Below are 22,857 nucleotides of genomic sequence, written 5' to 3' on the forward strand. Positions count from 1 at the left end.
CAACCCAGGCATGTACCCTGGCTGGGAATCGAACCTGGGGCACTTTGGTTCCCAGCCCGTGCTCAATCCACTGAGCTATGCCAGCCAGGGCTCTTTTCTACCTTCTTATCCACCGAACTTGCTATTGCATCTTGTGCAGGATACCCTTCTTTCCTCTGGTCGTCAGAGAAAAACTTAAGGATTGCTACTCTGTTGTGTAAGACTCAGCATGTGACCAACTGGTAATTTCAGCCATTGTGAAAATTAGACTAATTACTGCACCTTACCCAGGTGACATTAACTTCTTAAAACCCACTCAGACAATTAAAGGCAGACCTGTGGCTAAAATTCAGGTTTCTGAATTTCTAGCCTAGCCTTCTTTCCACAACACTGCTTTACCATTTAAATTTTGTAAGTATGAATAAATGATGGTAGAGATAGCATGGACTTTGAATCTAGAAAGATGCAATTTCAAAGTCTGATTCAATACTTAAGTCACTTATCTTCTGTGAATGGGAGATTCCTTAAACTGAAAATGGGGATAAAATGAGGATGGTGGCATCTAGCCTACAAGGTTAGAAATGACATAGGTACAGCACCTAGCACGTGTATAAGGAGGTACCCCAGGAATGGTAGTGGTGATAGCTAAGGCTATTACTACATTTTAAAAAATAATTTGGAAAGATTAGTGATGCACTAGGGTGTCCAAAAACTTCATTTAGTCTTTTTCTGTATGGTGGCTCTAGTAGTACTTAGTTGTCTTTAACTTTATTTTGAAACAATTTTGTTAGATTGTATTGTGACAGCTGTCATAACTGCATGCATTAAAAACATCAAAATTGGTGAATTTTTGTGCAGCCATTTTAATATTAAAGATAGGAGAAAATATGCAATATTTTCAGTGTATTATGTTTTATTATTTCAAGAAAGGTAAAAACACAACTGAAACTCAAAGATTTGTGTAGTGTATGGAGAAGGTGCTGTGACTGACTGAACGTGTCAAAAGTGGTTTGCCAAGTTTCTTGGTACTGTTGATGTTTGGCCAAGTAGCTCTTTGCTGTGGGGCTGTCTTATGCATTGGAAGATGTTTAGCAGCACCACTGGCCTCTGCCCACTGGAAACCAACAGCAGGAGATAGCTGACATACTCGAAACATCCAAATCAATAAAGTTATTGGTGAAAATGAAATATGTGTCTTCTCTTTTATGGAAAAAACTAAATGGACTTTTTTGGCCAACCTAATACCTGAAATAAAGCCGGTTCCTCCTATTAACAGCATTGGTCTGCATAACTTATTTACACTTTTTTGAAGTTGTTTTTGTTTCCAGTAAAAGTTTGTAAGTTTAGCCACTTACAGACTGAAGTAGGATGTCTTGATATTTGTCCTATTATTAATTTTTTTGATCTTAGAGGACACTTGTAGTTGTGCTATTTCAAGAGTTGGTGTGTGCATGCCGTGTGCACACACACACACACACACGGGCACGCTGTCCTCCACATCAAAGTCAGGGGCTGCACTGCCTCCCGTACTCAGAAAGTACTTCAATTAGAATAGCAAAAGTTTGTCCCGATGCCTGAATAAAACTGTCGTCTTCAATCTTTTATCTGCAATAAACTAAGGATGCTAACAGTATTTATAGGGTCATTATTTTCCATGGTTTCTTGACACCTAACAATATTATTTTAAGCTCCAGCCAAGCAGATTTCCAATAATTATATAATGTCTCTCAGTAATGATCTGTTGCTTAAGATACACATTGTACATTACCTTTCAACACATACTTGATAACCTCTCATTTATTAACTGTAATTGAGGCAAATTCAGTCTTGGCTAATTAGGGACTCTTAGTACCCCCTCATACATGTTATTCTTGATGACATATCAATAGAATTAGTCTACTTTTTATTTTTAATTACAGTAATAAAAATGTAAAACTTAAAAATATTAGAATGCTTAAGGACATTGTAACCATTTTACAAATAACAAGTCCAGTGTTCTATTGGGGATATGCAAAATGACAAAACCTTTATGCATAAGCAGAATGGTTTCTTGTCAAGGGTTCCTTTTAGAAGTGAATCCACAGACATGTCAGGTGTTTGGGCATCAAAAGGAAAGTGTATATAACCAGGACAATTAAACTAGCACCTCATGTTACTGTTGGCCTCCCTGCACCCACTTATTAGTGTCATTTGTTATTGTTACCACACAAAAGTCTTCAAAAGAAGTTTGGTGAATAAAGTGGAATTGAAGTGGGAATATCTTTATAGAGAATAAATTCTACCTCTGTTATGAATAGTACAAAGCTTTGCAAGAGACAGGTCACCAAGACAAAAAATTGAAGATGTTAAGAAAGCACTCACACACGTCTACCCATAATGACCTATTTGCAGGATGGCACTACCTTCCTTCACCACAGAATATGTGCTTTCGCTATACTAACAAGAAACATAATGGAAATAACATCAATTCAACATTCCTTCTCTGTTCAACATTTTTGAAAATTACCACATAAGCAAAAAAAGTAAGAGAAATTAGAAGGGAAACATATGTTGGTAAATTCAAAGCAATATGAAATGGAAGCAGAAGTTGCTAATATGGTTTCAGTATTTTGTAAAAGAGCCAGCTGGATGGATGGTAATTTTTCTACCCCCGCAGGGCATCAAAGCTTTTAGAAAATCATTCTTTCACACATATTAACACTTAGCTTATTAAAACAGATGATACTTTTATTGTAAAACAGCCTGGGTAGAGGCTAGAAATATAAAATATGAAAGGTAAGACTCATTTTGGCCACCCAGTCTGACAAACAGAGAGCCCTGCCACGCCAGCCCACGGTGGAGATGATGACGTAGCAGGACCTTCTGTAACTGTCACAGCTGCAGTGTCACCGCGAAGCCCGTGAATTGTTGTTATGAAAACATTTGCAGTAACTTGCATAATTAAATGAAACTGCCAGAAAAGCATTTCTAAAGTGCAGAGATGTACATAAATACAGTTCAAGGCAAATACTACATTTTGGAATCAGCCTTGTGGTGAATTATGCAGTTATGTCACAAGCAAACTACCATTTCCTTTGAACTGACTGTTAATAACTACAAACGAATGACTAATTGTTACTGAAATCCGGGGCTGCTCTCTTAGTCTCCTTTATAGACACCCAGGAAATGGTCTGATGATCATGGTACCTAAAACTACAGTCCCCCACTTCTAGGAGTTGCTATGCCTAAATGAAGACTTTCATACTAACAAACCTGCGGTATTATATGTTAGCATACATCAGTACTGTAAATCAAGAGAAAAATGTTCAATAACAGCAAAGTGGCAGATACTTGGCTTTACTGTAGCTTATTTCTTTGTTTAGCAGAAGAATGTTTTACTTAAGAAACTTACAGTAGGGGCCACAGCCGTTATAATCGGATTCTGTTTATGGCATGCTGCAGAGGCGAGTGAGATGATGCTGTACACAGTTGTAAACTGATTATCATCTTGCTTGTTAAAATTAACCTTAGAATGTTTTTGAGACTCTCATCCTAACAGTGACAGTTTCCACGTACAAAAAGAAGCCAATTAAGGCTTCTGTCAGCAGTCAAAGAAATAAAGCTATCAACTCTCATAGCGGAACAGAAGAAAAAGGATCAACAAAGGAGAGTCTGCTCTGCGAACTCATCAGAATGTAACTTCTTCCTCTGCAGTCCCTAGAACACCAGCATACCTTGCAGAGTAGCTACTTACATCGAACAGCTTTTCAATATACATTTCTTCATTGACCTTTTCTCGAAGAATGTCTTGATTTTGTCGAACAAACATAATGTAGGTGTCTGCCAGGTCCATCCCGGGTTTCTGTCATGAGGGAAAAGTGTGGGGAGAAAATAATATCAGATCTTGATTGTGAACATATTTAATCAGAACGCTGGAAAATAACTCACTGCATCATTTCAAAAATTGCACTGGAAAAATATGCTCAAGCCCAAATCAACAATAAGGACCTTCAGTAAATTCCATAATTAAGGCAAATAAAAGTTTATCATTGATGTCAATAACTTGAGGTCACAGTTACGCATCATTATTGAAATCATTAGAAAAATATGGTTGTTTTGAGATATCTTTTTTTAAAATGGCTATCTTGACAGGTCAATATGACAAGCAGTACATGAATGAATTTTTCAAAAAATTTCCACATGCAATAATCATTTCCTAATTGCAAAAACAATTTGCTCTCCATTGTGTCTAGCAGGTTTATCTATAGATATTAAAAACAAATTATGTTAGCTTTCCTTGACTGCCTCCCTTCACCACTATGGTGCTCAATGAAAACCAAATAAATTTTTCACTAACCTGAATAAAACATTATTAGGAAGATAATGGGTAAAAAACATTTAATGTACTACAAAATGAAACATAAAGCAAAATTTTATAATTTATCCATTGTCTCTATTCATTTACATTTATCAACAGTATTCAAGGACTTATTTTATTTTAGACATGCAATAAGAGTACTGGTGAAGAGTCAAAGGTGTGGATTAGATAACTTTCCAATTATCCAACATTTGGTGTCTTCTAATGTTAGAGATAGGGCAGCCAATATAATTCCTCCTTGTTATAAAAAATCAGTACTAGGAAGGGACAAAACTTGAATGGCTCCTGATGAGTTTTCCTTCTAGACTTTAGTTCTTTCTTGAGTTTCATATAGTTGACTAGTTAATAAAAATGTTGAATTGTATGATATACACTTGGGGTTGTCATAATCCATATTTACTTATTTATTCAATTAGAATATGGCATCAATAACTAAATTATAGAATTGATGCCAAATAAATTAGTCTTGCCTCATTTCATATCCACAGAACATGCTTATAACCTCGATTGACAGGCTTATTCTGCAAAAGTAAGTACTGCAAGGGAAGTAAGTGAAAGAGGATATGGATGATTTAACTATTACATATTATATAACAAGTGGTTAACTATTAAATATTAATAGTTAAATGATCCATTTCCTCTGGAAAAACAACTGAAGATATACATCTGAATGATGTTATGATGCTGGCAGTGCCTTCTCCTTACATGAAAGAAAGTTCTTACCACATTTTTTGGGGGTATATATTATACACAATGATAACCCCCCCATCTCTTAACCAGTGTGCATTATAGGCAATCAACACATCAATAAAAGTTTGATTTTTGCTAACAAAGTTATTTCTCAGTAATGGACATCACAGCAAGTTTTACTGCTTTTATATTTAGCCTAAAGGGAAATATATACCAGATAAATTCAAGGATCCTTTCAAACATGATCCTGATATAACAAAACTTATTACCAGTTATAATTTGAAACAACGATATAAATGTCTTCACTGGTCTTTCTATTGACAATGTGGGTAATATATTCCAAATGTAAGTGAGGCTACTTAACAAATTCATTCTTTCTCTATTTTTCTGCAAGATTCTCAAAAGCGGTGTTTGAAAGCTTAAACAACAATAAGTATAATCAAGAGAAAGGTTGCTTTCTTCTCTGGGTGTGGGGGTGTTTGCACATCAGCGTTTCCAGTGCAGAGGCAGGGTGATTTGTGCAAAGATTACTAACTACTGTGAAATACCTAAGGACGACTAATCCACAAGTGTTTCTGTCCAAACATCGCAAATGAGAAAATTTGGAAACATCCGACTGCAGAATGAGAACCACATGAGAACAACTTCCGGTGCATAAAAAACGAGTCAGGTCGGCGTCCGCGTTGCGGGCACAGGACTGGGAACAAAGAGCTGCGATGTAGGGAAGACCACGGCAGTTGGGCAGAGCCCCACTGAAGTGGCAGTTAAGGAGCAGACAAAGGAAAGGCTTGCCTTCTCCACCATTTCTCCCCACCCAACCTCACTTCTACTTCTGCCTTTCAAAGTAAGTGCATGTTTAGAAGTTGAATCCGGTCAATCACCTGCCCCATCAGACTCACTGGAAACTAAGTTACAGCCAGGAGGACTGGAGATTGATGACTTGAAACACTTGCCATACACGCTAAGGCGTTGTCTGTCTCCTTGATCACTTTCAAGATAACACTAGACCTCATGGAACATTGTCCTGGAAGAGTTTATCTTCTACCATCTAAAGCTAAGAAACATTTTACAGTTTAAGCCTAAAAGAAAACTAAACACTGTTCCCTTTGGCAGACCCAAGTGATATAATACAAAAATCAGTAAATTGAGAAAATTCTACAACTTTCTAAGGAAATAAGGATCTCTGGTTGAGGGTGTGAGGTAAAAAGTTTATTTCAACAAATTAAGTGTTTCTTTTTTTTCTATGTGAAATTACATTTTCTCTCCTTCTGGCAAATTAAGATCCACTTGCCTGGGAAATCAAACTTAGAATTCTTATATTCCTCATTAGCATTATTTCTTCTTCTATCTTGGAGCTGTTTACCTATTCTAGAAACTTTGACATATGGGAATTTCACACCTAGTGAATATATTTTCATGTGGCTTGTGGCATGAGACTATAATCATTAAAAGAATATACACAAGTTAGAGTAACTGCAACAGCTGGTGACATTACCAATTAGAATTGTAGTTCTTTAAAACACTTTATCCTTCCTTTGGTGTATGAAAGGTAATTATCTCTGATAAATTGCTGAAAAAGATGTAATTTTCCTTTTAAACAGTTTCTACTTACAGTACAAATGTGTTTGGATAGAAGACATTATCGCTGGTTCAGCGCTCCTTTCTGCAAAGACTCTTTTATGGCAGTGAAATTTACATACTTTGGAAGTCACATCTTCCAATGTATCCAATGTATCTAATTCCATAATTACACTTTATCTTGTTAAGAAATGAAGTTGAGTTTTAAAAAAGCAAAAATAACTGAACATGTCATGTTAAGTTTGTTTTTGGGGGTGTAAATGAAAAGAATGTTCATGACTGCATTGCAGAGTCAAATTGCTACAAATTCTGGTACAAGTTAGTGTCCACCAAACTTAACCACCAATTTTATTAAAGGAGCCGCCTGTTAAACTTCAATGACTATGGATTAGGATGAGTTTGTATCAAAAATTTTATGTTCTAAGAGCTATATTTAAAAATATTTTCTATACTGGTAATTAAATTATAGTGTTCCTAATGAATATGAGAAAATAACAATTAAAAACCACACAGCAAGCACATTATGTATTAAATATCACTTAAAGAGAGTAAATGCTTTTTTTTATACTTGCCTTTGAACCTCTGAGAGCCTCAGGTCTGCTAAGCATTAACTTTCCTCTCTAATAAACATTAGGGAAGTAATTTCTAAATCAAATAGGAGTTCCTAAATTGTTTCTAATTCAACTCAGAAAACAACAGAATTTGGCTAACAAAGTTGTAATAAAAGGACACACACACAAAAACTAGAAAAATTCCTCATAACCATAAAGAAATCAATACATATCGAAGGCAATAAAGTATGGTAAGGTGAGTTTCTCAGACATCGGCTGCATAAGGAACAGAATACACCAGTGAGTGAATAAGTTTAAGTAAGGGTGCAGACTCCAGCAAAATTTTTTCAAGCGTTAATCACTACTTAACCTGGTGAGATGAACATGCTGTTTAAAAAACGAGAAAAAAAATCCTTGTTAATTATATGCTGTAAATGCTCTGACTTCCTGCCACTACACCTAATCCCACAGGTGCGAGTCTCGGCTTTCCCCATTCATGGGGAGGTGGGTGTGATGCTGCCAGTCATTTTCCACAGCAACAGATTTAGATACAGGAGAAGCCGCTTAACCTTCCACTGGGGGTTAACAATACACCATGCAAACACTGTCATGGTGCCTATTTAACAAGGAGACGAATTTTTAACTATTCTAGTTTCAAACATTAACTAGAAGCTACAATATAAATGACTTAATTTAAAAGTGCACTTCTCATAATCTAGAAAAGCTTGCCTTAAAGAAACAATAAGAGTGAAACAGTGATATTCCAACACACGATAATCTTCCTGCTTTGTAACTGAAACACCTGCACCTGGTCACTATTCCCATTTGGAAAAATGAATCTTGTAAGATTTAAAGCAATAGTCTGTCTCCTCAATTTGAAATTGTCATAGGAACAATTTATATCTTGGTCCCACATTTCAGATTCAGAAACAGGATATGATTGATCATCAAAGAACACAGGACCCAATGCTACCAACACATAACTTATTTCAGTATTGCTAAAAACAGTATTTTTTCATTGGCTGCTTAATATATGCTTTACTACTTTGACATTTATACAGTTTCTATATCTTATATGAGTAAAAATGTTTTTAAAGTTAATCTTTTCAAAAGCATTTGGAGCAGTTTAAATAAATTATATGTTCTCAAATACTTTAATAGAGGGTTTTGAGTATACATAAGGATTATTTTGTAAAAAATATATTCTTGATGTTTTCTACAAAGTTAAAAAATTATATTCACACAGAAAAGCAGAAGGAAATACATAGAACTGAAGCCTTTAACTAGATTCATGACAACTTAAATATTATATAAGCCCAGGAAGAGAAATGATTCACAAAAAGAAAGACAAGAGAAGGGATGAAATGTAAACAATAAGAAATTTACAAGGATACAAAGCTTTCAATATGATTTAATAGCAGTTTACCTATTTTTTTAAAACAGTGGATGAAAAAATTTTTCATTGTTCTCAGGAAAACTTCCAAATTATTATTTCAAGCAGTGAAGCAGCCACCGAGTCACCCTTCTCTTTGTTAAATATAGCAGCATTCAAAATTCCTTTAATTAACACTATTATGTATTTTGTCTCCAAATTGGAAAGAAAATTCAGAAGGAAAGACACTGGTACCCAGATCCTTTCAAAAACATCTTTTAGACTTGGAGGATGTAATGTGGGTTTTGAATGTGTCCATTTCATTCAGTCTGGTGTTTTCAAGGGAGAGAGGTTCCACTACCCCAGAGTTCTCGCTCTGGAAAAGGCTCTTCTGTCCTCTCCCTGTGAGTATAGTCAGTCAGTGAAAAGCAGATCCCTCCCATCATGCTATCTGTGAGGGTACCTGAAATCAGAGTCTGCTGTCATTAATGCTCCTATGATTTAGGTAGTTGTACTGAATTCATACTTAATAGTCACATGAATGTTTCACATGATTTCTTCTAAATAGTGATACAGTTTATGCATTTGTAGATCTAAGCATTAGTATGTTTAAACATTTTTGTTGTATCACTTGGGGGAAATCCTTCCAAATGTGAGGTTATTTTAAATATTAAAAGGAATACTGAATGATGGCTTAAGATATTAGCCTCCAACATGTAAGGAAAAGAGGCAGGTTGATTTTCAACTGAGGTTAGGGGTTCAATTTTAATCTTACTGTGCCTTGACTACTTGAGACTTGAGCATCTAGTATTTCTAATTGATAATCAGGATCACTAACAACTAAGAGTTTAGAGAAATAGCTGATGATACAGGGTACCAGACAAGGAATGTGCTAATATGTGTATCACATACTAGCTTTATACTATTATTTTTATGAGTAATGGTTGTAATGATGATGAAGGTATTAAATCTCCCAGTTTATAATAATATTCACTAATCTTTCTCTTATCTATCTATAGTTGTCACAGTATCAACTATGAAAACTAAAGTGATGATTTGAAATGAAATTGAAATGCTGTGGTATTATTTCATTTGACTTTTAAGATTTATATTGCCTGGGACTGATTTACTCGGTCCCAATTCAGAAGCTTTCAGATTTTGGCTTCAAGGAGACCTGAGGATGCTAGAGTGTTAGGGTCCGGGGGTAGTCAATGGATTTACCTTACGTGAGAGAGACGAGCCAAACATGCAAAAAACAGAGGACTGGAGATGAGAGAAACAAACTGCTCATCTAGGAAGCACGATACACAACCTGCCCTACTCCTATAATGGTGAGACTCGTAATCTGGTTCTGGTGTGCATCACTCCCTCTCCAGGTGAGCACCTCCCAGGGGGCAGGTGCTCTGTTCCCCATGTTCTGCCTGGCTCTCATTCTGACGTAAGACACTGAGTGTTCGAGTAGCCTTATCTCAGTAATAAACAACGACAGAAGCAAGAAAGCAAAGGCGAAACATTATTGTAATGTGCTAACTTCAAAAGTCAACATTAATATATGCAAAGTGCTTAATTTAAAATAAAAGGAAAATGAATTAAAACACAATCTACTATTTTTCATACTTAGGAAAGAAACATTTTTCTTTTGGAAAATACTCATGTCTGAAGCAGAAAAAGCTGCAGAGAAATGTATGGGAGCTGGAAGCACCGTTCCAGGTAGGAGAAACACCAACCCCATTTATTACAATAGTGCTGTACACTTACAAGTGCTTTCAGCACAGGGATTACACCTCTATCCTCATTGCTCAGGTGGGAAAATGGAAGCCCATGGGGCAGGTGGGACTTGAACTGAGATCCTGGACTCCACATCAAATCAGTACAGGACAGAGATGAATTCAAGCTACATCTTGGGGAGCTGGGAGATTAGAAATCTTTGGCAAGTGTCATAAGGAAGACAGAACACTTAAAGAATTATTAATGAAAACGAGAAAGAGAAGTGATTTCCATCTCAGGACAGACAACCAGGATCAGGCTCTAGCACTGTAAAGCCAACGAATGGGAGTTTCTCCTTTGCTTCCTCACTCATTGTCCTTGGTCTTTTCTCAGTCTCAGTAATCCTTATCATGTCCTTCAGGTTTCTTTAGCTGTGCCACCTCACTGTCTAGCATAGAGATCATATGCAATGTGTGTGCTAATATTAACAAGACAATTTTCAATAGGCATTTTGTACACACACACACACACACACACACACACGTCCCATAATTAATATGACCTATGGAACAAAATTCCTGAATTGGAGTTGGGAAGGACCTTGAATGTCATCTGGCCATATTCCCACATGATGCAGAAATCTTCAGTACCATCTCTAGTAAATAGTAGTATAGCTTCCTCTACAATAATAGCCCTTGTGCACAATTTATTTTTTAAGTTATTTCCTTACACTAAGTTCAGTTCTGCCTCCCAGTAGATTTTAGTCACTGTTCCTATTTCTATCCTCTTGATTGAGTAAAATAATAAATTTTTAGAATCTGGACACTAGGTTTTATTATAATTGATAATAATACTGTGTGATAATAACTTACATTTATTGAGCACAAATTTCATTCCAGGAATGTTGAAAAGTGCTTAACATATTTACAACAAGCCTAGAAGAGGTATAATTCATATCTTCATTTTATTGATAAAACACTGGTGTTCATATGGGTATATGCACATGTCCAAACTCATAAACTTGTATATATTAAATATGTGCAGTTTTTTAAAAATTTATTTCTTTATTTTTAGAGAGAAGGGAATGGAGGGAGAAAGAGAAGGAGAGAAACAACATGCAGTTATCTCTCACGTGGCTCCCCACTGGAGACCTGACCTGCAACTCAGGCAGGTGCCCTGACTGGGAGTTGAACCAGCCACCCTTTGGTTCACAGCATCCACACCAGCCACACCACACCACACCAGCCAGGGCTGAATATGTGCAGTTTTTAATGTATCAATTACATCCCAATAAAGCTGTTAAAAACAACCTGGTGCCCAAGGTTACACAAATACTAAGTAGAGTGATGGAGTAGAATTCCAACACAGGCGGCCTGGCGTTTAGTCTGAGTGTGTAGCTTCTCTGTGGTGCTGCCTACGGGGTTCTTGTTGTCTGCTTGCTTTTAGCAGCTAACCCACATTATTTTCTCTCATGATTTTGACACAACTTTTTAACATACATTGCTATCAGCTCTGTCTTCCCTATCTTAGAGGTAGGCAATATTTTTTAGGGGGGCAGATTAATTCTAATAATATTCTTTAATCCTCCTGAATATTTGGTTTTGGCCCTGTGTTCCTATCCATGAAGCTAATCTGAACAATTTCACGCTGGTGCTGCACCTCATATACTAGCTTGCTCTTTTTTTAGGCCAAAGCTCCCTTCTTCTAAGTTCCTGTTCTGTCTGAACAGGACAGATTTACCCCCTCCCAGTCTTGCTTCTCTTACATGTCTAAGGTCTTGCCCACATGAACATTTGATGCTTCTGGAGGGTGGGGGCATGAACTGGGTAACTACAACAGGAAGTCCTCTTCAGGACAGTGTTGTTTAACCAGGAGCAAATCCACTGAACATCTGAAGGTCACAGTTTCTACCTTGATTGGAAAGATGTCATGGATAGCCCCACCAGCTTCCTTCCTAGGAAGCACAAGACACTGGAATTTATTCCTCTTCAGAAATATATTGATTATTCTCTCATGAAAGGTTTTCTTCTTTTATAAAGAAGTGTCATGACAAGTTTGTATTACAAAGATACATAAGATTGTGCTCATACATGCCATATTTAAATGGATTTTTAAAAAAGATTTATTATTTATTTTTAGAGAGAGGGAAGGGCGAGAAAAAGAGAGACAGCAAAACATCAACGTGTGGTTGTCTCTTCTGTGTCCCCAACTAGAGACCTGGCCTGCAACCCAGGCATGTGCCCTGACTAGGAATCAAACTGGTGACCCTTTGCTTCACAGTCAGGTGCTCAATCCACTGAGCCACACCATCCAGGGAAACAGCTAGAAGTTTTTTTGTGTGGAGTCTTTAAGGTTTTCTATATATAATGTATGTCAATTGTGAATAATGACAGTTTTACTTCCTCCTTTCCAATCTGGATGCCTTTTGTTTCTTTTTTCTGTCTGATTGCTGTAGCTAGAACTTCCAGCACTATGTTGAATAAGAGTGGTAAAAGCAGACATCCCTGTCTTGTTCCTGCTCTTAAGGGAAACACTTTCAGTTTTTCCCCAATGAGTATGATATTGGCTGAGGGTTTTACATATATATATATGGACTTTATCATGTTGATTTATAATTCTTCTATTCCCGTTTGCTCAGTTTTATCATAACTGGGTGCTGGATCTTATCAAATGCTTTTTCTGCATCTATTGACATGATCATGTGATTTTTTTAAACCTTATTTTGTTTAGATGATGTATCATATTTATTGATTTGTGAATATTGTACCAACCTTGCACCCTTGGAATATATCCCACTTGATCATGATACATGATCTTTTAATGTATTGCTGGACCTGATTTAGTAACATTTTGTTGAGGATTTTAGCATCTATGTTCATCAGGGATATTGGTCTATAATTTTCTTTCTTTGTAGTGTCTTCATCTGGTTTTGGAATTAGGATAAAGCTGGCCTTGTTAAAAGAACTTGGAAGTCTTCCCACCTCTAGAATTTTTTGGAATATTTTAAGAAGGATGAGTGTTAGTTCTTTGAATGTTCGGTAAAATTTACCTGTGAAGCCATGTTGTCCAGGACTTTTGTTGGCTGCACGTTTCTTTGATTACTGCTTTAATTTCATTAGTTGTAATTGGTCTATTCAAGCTTTCTGATTCTTTCTGACTCAGTTTTAGAAGATCACATGTCTCTAGGAATTTGTCCATTGTACACAATTTGTTCAATTTCTTGGCATATAGTTGTTCATAGTATTTTCTTACAATATTTTGTATTTCTGGGGTGTCAGTTGTTATTTCTCTTTCATTCCTGTTTTTATTTCTTTGGGTGCTCTTTTCTTTTCATGGTGAGTCTGATTAAAGGCTCATCAGTTTATCTTTTCAAACAGTCAGCTCTTGGGTTCATTGATTTTTAAAAAAGATTCTATTTATTTATTTGTAGAGAGAGGGGAAGGGAGAGAGAAGAGAGGGAGAGAAACATCGATGTGAGGGAGGAACATCAATCATTTGCCTCTTGTACGCACCCCAACTGCACCCTAACCAGGAACCTAACCCATTGCTAGGCATGTGCCCTTACTGTGACTTGAAGCAGTGACCTTTCACTTTTCAGGATGATTGATGCCCAACCAACTGAGCCACAGCCATCAGGGTGGCTTCATTGAGCTTTTGTGTTTTTGTTTTTTAGTTTCTATGTCATTTTTTTCCACTCTAATCTTTATTATTTTCTTCCTTCTACCTACTCTGGGCTTTGTTTGTTGTTCTTTTTTAAGTTTCTTTAAGTGTAAAGTTAGATTGTTTGAGATTTTTCTTGCTTCTTGAGGTGGGCTTGTGATGCTTTGAACCTCCCCCTCAGAATGTTGTCAGTGTGTCCCACTGTTATTTGTGTTCATTTTCACTTGTCTTCAGGTAACTTTTGATTTCTTCCTTGATCTCATTATTAAGCCATTCGTTATTTAATAACATCTTATTTAGCCTTCATTTCTTTATGTGTTTTTCAGTTTTTTCTTGTGACTGATTTCCAGTTTCATATCATTGTGAACAGAGTAGATGCTAGATATAATTTCAATCTTCTTGAATTTATTAAGAGTTATTGCGTGTCCTTACATGGGGTCTGTCTTTGAGAATGTTCTGTGTGCACTGGAGAGGAATGTATTTTCCTGCTGCTTTGGGATAAAATGTCCTGTAAATATCAATTAAATCCATTCATTTAGTGTGTCGTTTATGGTCACTGTTGCCTTGTTACTTTTTGTCTGGGTATTCTATCCATTGATGTCAGTGGGGTGTTAAATTCCCCTACTATGACTGTCTTGCTCTCAATATCTCCCTTAATGTCCAGCAAGATTTTCTTTATATATAATTTTGGTTCTCCCATGTTTGGTGCATATATGTTTACAAGGGTTATATCTTCTTGTTGGATTGATTCCTTTAGTATTATGTAGTGACCTTTGTTGTCTCTTGTTATGGCCTTTGTTTTTAAGTCTATTTTGTTGGATATAAGTATCGCTACTCCAGCTTTTTTTCTGTTTCCATTTGCATGTAATATTTTTTTCCATTCCTTCACAATCAGTCTCTGTGTATCTTTTGTTTTGAGGTGGGTCTATTGTAAACAGCATACATATGGGTCATGGTTTCTTACCCATTCATCTACCCTATGCCTTTAAATTGGAGCATTCAATCTGTTTACATTAAGGTTCTTATTGACAGGTACTGATTGCCATTTTATTATTTATACCTATGATCCTATCCTTCTCTATTTCATTTTTTTTATTCTTCTTAAAGCAAGACATTTAACATTTCTTGCAAATCTGATTGGGTGGCAATAAGCTCTTTAGCTTTGCTTATTTATTTATTTTGTCTTAGAAGCTCTTTATTTTGTTTTTAATTTTTTTTTTGTATTTTTGTCCTTAATTTTAAGTGATGGCTTTTCTGGGTAGAATAGTCTCAGTTTTAGTCCTTGCTTTTCATCACTTTGAATATTTCCTGCCAATCCCATCTGACCTGAAATGTTTCTGTTGAGAACTCCACTGACAGCCTATGGGAACTCCCTTGAGGTAACTGTCTCTCTCTTGCTGCTTTTTAGATTTTCTTTTTGTCATTAATCTTTGCCATTTTCAATATGATATGTCTTGGTGTGGGTCTCTTTGGGTTCATCTTGCTTGAGACTCTCTATGCTTCCTTAACTTGTGAGACTTTTTCCTTCAGCAGGTTAGGGAATTTTTTAGTCATTACATCCTCAAACAGTTTTCTCTATCTTTCTTTTTTGCCAGACTGTTCCTATTTATTTTTTAAGTATTTTCATTGATTATGCTATTACAGTTTTCCCAATTTTTCTCCCTTTATCCCCCCTCTGCCCTGCTCCCCCCAATCCTCCAGCATGCCCCCACCCAGTTCATGTCCATGGGTTGTACATATAAACTCTTTGAGTCCTCTGTTTCCTATACCATTTATATCTCTCCCCATCTATTTTATGCCTACTAATCATGCTTCTTCTTCCCTGTACTTTCCCCCACCATTCCTCTCTTCCCCCTCTCCACTGAACTCCCTCCATGTGATGTCTATTTCTCTGATTCTGTTCCTGTTCTAGTTATTTGCTTAGTTTTTGTTTTCATTGTTTTTCTTTTCTTTTAGGTTCATTTGTTGATAGTTGTGAGTTTGTTGTCATTTTATTGTTCATATTTTTGATCTTCTTTTTCTTAGGTAAATACCTTTAATATTTCACATAATAATGGCTTGGTGATGATGAACTCCTTTAACTTGACCTTATCTGGGAAGCACTTTATCTGCCTTTCCATTCTAAATGAAAGCTTTGCTGAATAAAGGAATTTTGAATATAGGTCCTTGGAATACTTCTTTCCAGTCCCTTCTTACCTGCAAGGTTTCTTTTGAGAAATCAACTGATAGCCTTATGGGCACTCTTTTGTAGGTAACTGTCTCCTTTTCTCTTACTGCTTTTAAGATTTTCTCTTTATCTTTAATCTTGGGTAGCTTAATGATGATGCACCTTGGTGTATTCCACTTTGGGTTCAACTTCTTTGGGACTCTCTGTGCTTCCTGGAAGTCTATTTCCTTTGCCAGATTGGGGAAGTTTTCCTTCATTATTTGTTCAAATAAGTTTTCAATGTCTTGCTATTGTTCTTCTCCTTCTGGCACCCCTATAATTCAGATATTGGAATGTTTCAGGTTGTCACAGAGGTTTGTAAGTCTCTCTTCACTTTTTTTGGATTCTTGTTTGTTCATTCTGTTTTGGTTGGATGCTTATTTTTTCATTTTGTTCCAAATCATTGCTTTGAGTTCTGGTTTCCTTCCTGTCACTGTTGGTTCCCTTAATATTTTGCTTTATTTCATTTTGGGTATCTTTCATTTTTCGACCAAGCTCCATCAGTTCTATAAGCATTTTGATTACCAGGACTTTAAATTCTTCATCAGACAGGTTGGCTATCTACCCATTGCTTAGTTCTCTTTCTGAAGTTTTGCTCTGTTCTTTCATTTGGGCCATATTTCTTTGTCTCAGCACATCTGATAAGTTGTAAGGAAGCATGGCTTTAGGTATTCACCAGGGCAGGGCAACCCTCTTTGCTGCGTTGTAGTGTGGGGGAGGGGCCAGAGAGGGAACTATGCAGCTCACCTGCTCTTCTCTAGTGTATTTTTCAACAAACTCTCGTGTGAGACTGGGAGTTTCTTCCACCACGGCAACCTCTACTGCAGTCCACAGTGAGCTCTGAGTCTCAGTTTTGCCTTCAGCCAGCCCTGCCTGTGCCGTCTGCAGCCTCACTGGGGGTTTTTCTGAGCTGGCCCTGCCCACACACCCTTGCTGCAGGTTGTTACCAGTCTGGTTGTTCTGGTTGATTTTTTCTTTAATTTCTTGGTTGTCAGAGTACCATGCAGTTTGATTTTTTGGCGCTTCTGGTTTTTTATTGATTTTAGATTGGTTGTTATTCTCCTTTTGGTTGTTCGAGGAAGCAATGGGTTTCTAACTACACCTCCATCTTGACTGGAACTCTCAAATAGGTTCTCTATCCCTTGCTCTCTCTCTACTCCTTCTGGTACCACTATGATGCATAAGTTATTTTTGATGTTGTCCCAGAAGTCCCTTAGACTTTCCTCACCTGTAAAAATTCTCTTTTTGTTTTGATGCTGTGCTTGGGTGCATACTTTTATCTTGTCCTCTAAAGCACTGACTTGATCCTCTACTTAATCTTATCTGCTGTCGATTCCTTTTAGTGCATTCTTCATTTTGGATATTGTCTTCTTCATTTCTGACTGGCTCTTTTTCATGATTTCTATGTCCTTTTTAATGCTTACTATCTCTTTGTTTAAGCTCTCATTGAGATCATACATTCTTCTTCACCTGAGGTCCTTGAGCATCCTTATACCATTTTTAAAAATGTTTATTGATATTAGAGACAGAGAGAGAGAGAAACATCCATGTGAGAGAGAAACACTGATTAGTTGCCTCTCAGATGAACCTCAACAGAAGATTGAACCTGCATGTAGGTATGTGCCATGACCAGGAACTGAACACCCAACCTTTTGGTGTACAGGATGACACTCCAACTGAGCAACACTGGTCAGGCCTATAACCATTGTTTTAAACTCTGCATCTGGCATTTTGGTTTCTTCCATTTCATTTAATTCTTTTTCTGAAGATTTTTCTTACTCTTTCACTTGGGACATATTTCCTTGTCTTCCCATTTTGTTCCTGCTTAAGTAGGTCTGCTATGATTCCCAAACTTGGTTTGATGGCTTCATGATGTAGGTGTTTGTTGGCCTCAGTGGCACATCTTCCAGATCATCTGAACTTGGTGCTCTAGGACTGTTTCTTGTGGGTTATGTGCATCCTCCTGTTGTAGTTGATTCTTGAATGTTGTTGGCCCTTTTGTGGGTGGAGTTAACACTTCAGGCTGGCTGACTATGAGAAGAAACCTCAACCACTGTGTATGAGTTGCTGTGCAGGGGGCTTTCCCCTGATGTGGAGTTGTTCCCAGAAGGGTCGGGTGCCTGCTAGACTTTCTTTTCTGGTGTTTCACTTGTGTGGCTAATTGGGTCAATCTCTGATGTGGTCTGAAACCCACCATCGGTTGTGTTGGTTCTGGGTCCATTTGGTCCGGACTCAGATACAGGTTGAGACATCGTGTGTAACCAGTCAGGCTCCCACACTGTTCATTATTTGTGGCTGTGTTTACTGGGCCTGGGTGGGTATGGGAGGGGAAAATCTGTACAAGGCTGAGCTTCTTCCAGTTTAGGGCTGGGGGCAGATCTATAAATGGTCTGAAGCTCACAGATGCAAACGGACCTCAAGAGGTCCCCAAGAGGATGCAAGAGGTACAAGAGGTCCTCAAGAGGACCCCAAGAGGTCCGTTTGCATCTGTGAGCTACTCTGCCTCTCTCTGGAGTTGCCTGGTCTTCCTCCAGAGCCTTCTGAAGAAAGACTGTAGAGTAAGCCTAGGCCAACAACAGACCCCTCCACAGATCATGAGCTCAGTAGGTGGGGCAATCAGAGTCAGGAGAATAGGGCTAGTGGTGTCCCTACTTGGGGGCCATGTAGTCTGGCACTCAATGAGAGGAAAGTGGCCCCTACTCCAGTGCTATACTACTGAGCCTCTGCCAGAGTCTCCAGCTCTAGCTCCCCCAGGAGGAATGCACTGCAGACTCAGGTTGGGTGCCATGAGCCATCTCCTCTGCAGGAGCAAGGTCAATAGGGCAGAGGCACTGGGACTCAAAAGAACAGGTCAAAAGGGTCTCTTATTAAAGGTGCTAAACAAAGCCTGCAGGATGACACCAAGAACTTAGTCCTGGTCCCAGAGAACAGCCTCTGAGGGAAACATACTCTGAATGTCCCAGCTCTGGGCAGTGCTACCTTCCCCCCACAGAGCTGCCCTCAGCAGGGTAGGGGCCACTGGGACTTGGGAGGGCACATCCAAATAGTCTCTCATTGGGGGTGGTATCAGCAAGCCTGTAGGAGGGGGTGAGACACTATTTCCCTTTCCTGGGCAAAAGCCTCTGACATGCGATGAAGGTCCCAACTCTGAGCAGCTCTCAGATCCTGTTCCCTCGCCCCCCCACGGGACTTGGCTCAGCAGGGTGAGGCCCCCAGTTGCTATAAAGGCAGGCCAAACATGTCTCCCATTGAGGTAATACCATAGGCTGGGCTTGCAGGGGAGCTAGGAGTGGCCACACAACCCAGATCCTCCACATCCGAATCATGGACAAAAGCCTCCCTGGAAGATGTGCTCCAAAAGTCCCAGCTCTGCAAGATGCTCTGATGCCCCCGCAGCACTGAACTCAGCAGGGTGGACCCACTGGGAGTAGAAGGGCAGGCCAAGTGTTTTGACGGGTTGGACAGAGGTGCCAGTTCTGCACTCAAGGTGGGGAAGAATGGTCCCCTTTCCAAATGTACATAGTTCAATCGTTATCTGAGTCTCCACCAAGAGCGTTTCCAGAAAAAGAGCTCCCCAAAGGTCCTTGCTGGGTGTAGCTGGCAGACTCCTCTGTAGGACCTGAGAACAGCAGGATGATGTCACCAACAGTTAGAGGGCTGGACGGTGCATTGTCCAGGCTGGTGCTGTAACAACAGGGATGCTTGACCCTGGGAAGGTGTTGTCTGGGTCTCCAGCAAACACTTTTCTCTCCCAGGCAGACTGAATCCCCACTGATTTTCACCTCCAGATGCTATGAGAGCTCCCCTTCTCACCTCTGTTGCTCTGGGTTGGGGATCCCTATGTGGCGTTGACTCCACACTCCTGGTGTGATGAAGTTTTGCAGCCAAGATGTCCCTCTGGCTCTTTTGCCGCTGCACACAGGTGTGGGGTCCAAACCTTTCTGCATCTCCATCCTTCTCACTGGTCTCTGTGTGGCTTTCTTCTGTAAATCCTTGGTTATAATAGTTCGGTTCAGCTAGCCTTCACTTGGTTATTCAGGGTGATTGCTCTAAAATTTAGCTGTAAATCCGGTTTGGTGCTAGGAGCAGGTGAGTGTAGCTTTCACCTGCTCTGCAACCATCTTTAGAATCTCCCTAACTGATTTTTGAAATTTTGCATATAAACAGGTTAATCTCTGTCCTGGAAAGGTAAGTTTTGACAAATGTATAGTGTCATGTCTCTTCCATTACAGTATCACACAGAATAGTTCCACTGCTCCAAAAAGTTCCCTGGGCTTCACCTAGTCCACCCTTGCTGACCTTGAAGTTATGGCAGCCACTACTCTGTTTGTAATCTTTATAGTCTAATCTTTATCAGAATGTGATATAAATGGAATCATAAGTATGCAGCCTTCTCTGGCTTCCTTCACTTAGCAATATGTCTTTAAGAGTCATCCATGTCTTTGTGTGGCACGGTAACTAATTTTTCTTTTCTCTGCTGAATTAGTATTCCAATTGTATGAATGTACCATTTCTTATTTATCCATTCACATCCCGAAGAACATTTTAGTCACTTCTATTTTTGGTGATTATTAATGCAATTTTTATGAACATTTGTGTGCACATTCTGGTATGGACATGCTTTAAAATCAGTTGGATAAATACATAAGAGTGCAAGGGGTGAACTGCACAGTAAGGCTGTTTACCTGTGTAAGAAACTACCCATCTGCCACAGTGCTTGTATCATTTTGCATTTCCATCGGCAATAAATGAGAGTCTGTGTTGTTCTGCATCCTCCTTGTCAACATTTTACTACTGTCAGTTTTTAAAAAATTTTAACCTTAGTAATAGGTGAGTAGTGGTATCTCATCTGTTTATTTATTTAATGCTCACCTGAGGACATTTTTCATTGCTTTTAGAGAGAGAGGGAGGGGTGGGGAGAGAGAGACAGACAGACAGACAGACAGACATCAACTATTTAGTTGCTGTCTTGTATGCATCCCGACTGAGGATAGAACCTGCAATGTGGGTATATGCCCTGAACGGGAATTGAACCCATGACCTTTCAGTACACAGGATGACTGGCCAGGGTGGGTATCTCAGTTTCAATTTGTATTTCCCTAATGACAAATGATATTGAGTATCTTTCCATATGATTACGTTACATATACTTTGTTGCAGTGTTCATTCTGATCTTTTGCTCTATTTTTAATTGATTGCTTGCTTTCTTATTGTTGAGGACAGTACATTTTAGATACAAGTCCTTTATTGAATATGTGTCTGTGGCTGGTCTTTTCACTCTCTTAACAATGCAGAGCAGTCAATTACTAAGTCTAACTTATGACTTTTTTCTTTCATGGATATTTTTGGTGTTGCGTCTACAAAAATCATCATCAAATTCAAGGCCACATATATTTCTCTTAGGTTTTTTTCTAGCAATTTTATAGCTTACATATTGCAGGCTTTTGATCAATTTTGTGTTGATTTTTGTGAAAGGTGAGTCAGTGTTCTGTTTCTTATAAGGTTCTCCTTAAAACACTGGCTCCAAAGAGGCTCATTTTCTGGAGTTTTATCATGAAATCAGTCAGTGTTGTTAAGAGTCAACAGCACTTTATAGCTTTTGAAGTTAATATTCAGTGGTATCAGCAATATAGGTGTAGTGCCCAGATCTGGGAGAGAAACTTCTTTCCTAGTAACGTGCCATTGCTGGACCACACCTATGGTTTGGTAAGCGCCGCTGCGGGTGGGGGGTGGTGGTGGCCAATTTGATTTAATAGTGACATTGGCATGCTGGAATTCATCTAGAGAGTGAATGCCATGATAAAGGGTATGAGCAGGAAATGCGTATTTTCATCCCTTACACATAGGGCCTAGCTGTTAGTATGTGCTTGACAAATAGTTCAGTGAAGAAGTTCAAGATGTTTAACGTATAAAATAAGAATTCCTTGGGCAACATATCCCTTTGAATAGCTACCATATCTCTTGGGCAGAGGAGGCATGATAATTATCATCAAATAATTATCATTCAGGAGAGGGATTAGAACCAAGGCTGAAGTCATAGAGCTACAGAATTTCAACTCATTATATATAAGAGGAGGCTGCCCTATGATGAACTTGCAATCACTAAAAATGTTTGTGAGGGATATTAGGTGAGGAGGGCTCTGCATTGAGCAGGGGAGGGAATGGACCACTTTCTGTAGCTTTCAACTCTGAAGTTCTGTGGGGTCTAACAGATTTAGTACAGTGTCAAGCTAAGGACTTCAAAAGTCCTAAGAACAGGACTAATTATGGTGTGCCATCCCATTTGTAATTCAAAATAAAACCAAAATTGTATTATAAAGTACTGTAGGAATTCTAATGAAGTTCATGTGTTGTGATTACTTATCTTTTTTTAAAGACAATAAATACCAACTGTTCTCCTTAATTTGCCCCCTTTTTTCTTTTGTGCTGCTGCTGTGCAGGAACATACACATGTGACTATTTCTGCATATTTGCCCAGTAGTAACTTTCTGATTTGGTACAAGAGAAAGGGTACACCAAGACTTCCTTGGGAATCCTTCATAAATAAAAAAGCCATGTTTCAAAGAAACCCCATGCAAAGGCAAGAAAATGGATGGCCCATTCATTTATAATAACTCCAGCAGCAATAAATCTGGGGATTACATAGTTGTCACCCTATAAAATGCAGTTACGTGTTTTAAAAAATAACAGTCACTTGCCACCGACACAGGAAGCCGGCCCGTGCTCACCCCACCGCCATTTGTGGTGACGATGCAGA

The 22,857-nt window shown here is 38.4% G+C and overlaps 1 protein-coding gene across 1 annotated transcript in view; it reads right to left on the reverse strand.

The window, feature by feature from the left end:
• Window positions 1-22,857, reverse strand: part of CADPS2 (calcium dependent secretion activator 2) — a 575,914-nt gene that overhangs the window by 22,661 nt on the left and 530,396 nt on the right. Inside the window, 1 exon segment of the mRNA XM_028525503.2 lies at window positions 3,713-3,820. Within this exon segment, the coding sequence (XP_028381304.1) occupies window positions 3,713-3,820 (108 nt within the window).

Source organism: Phyllostomus discolor, chromosome 10, assembly GCF_004126475.2.
Source record: "Phyllostomus discolor isolate MPI-MPIP mPhyDis1 chromosome 10, mPhyDis1.pri.v3, whole genome shotgun sequence".
NCBI lineage: Eukaryota > Metazoa > Chordata > Mammalia > Chiroptera > Phyllostomidae > Phyllostomus > Phyllostomus discolor.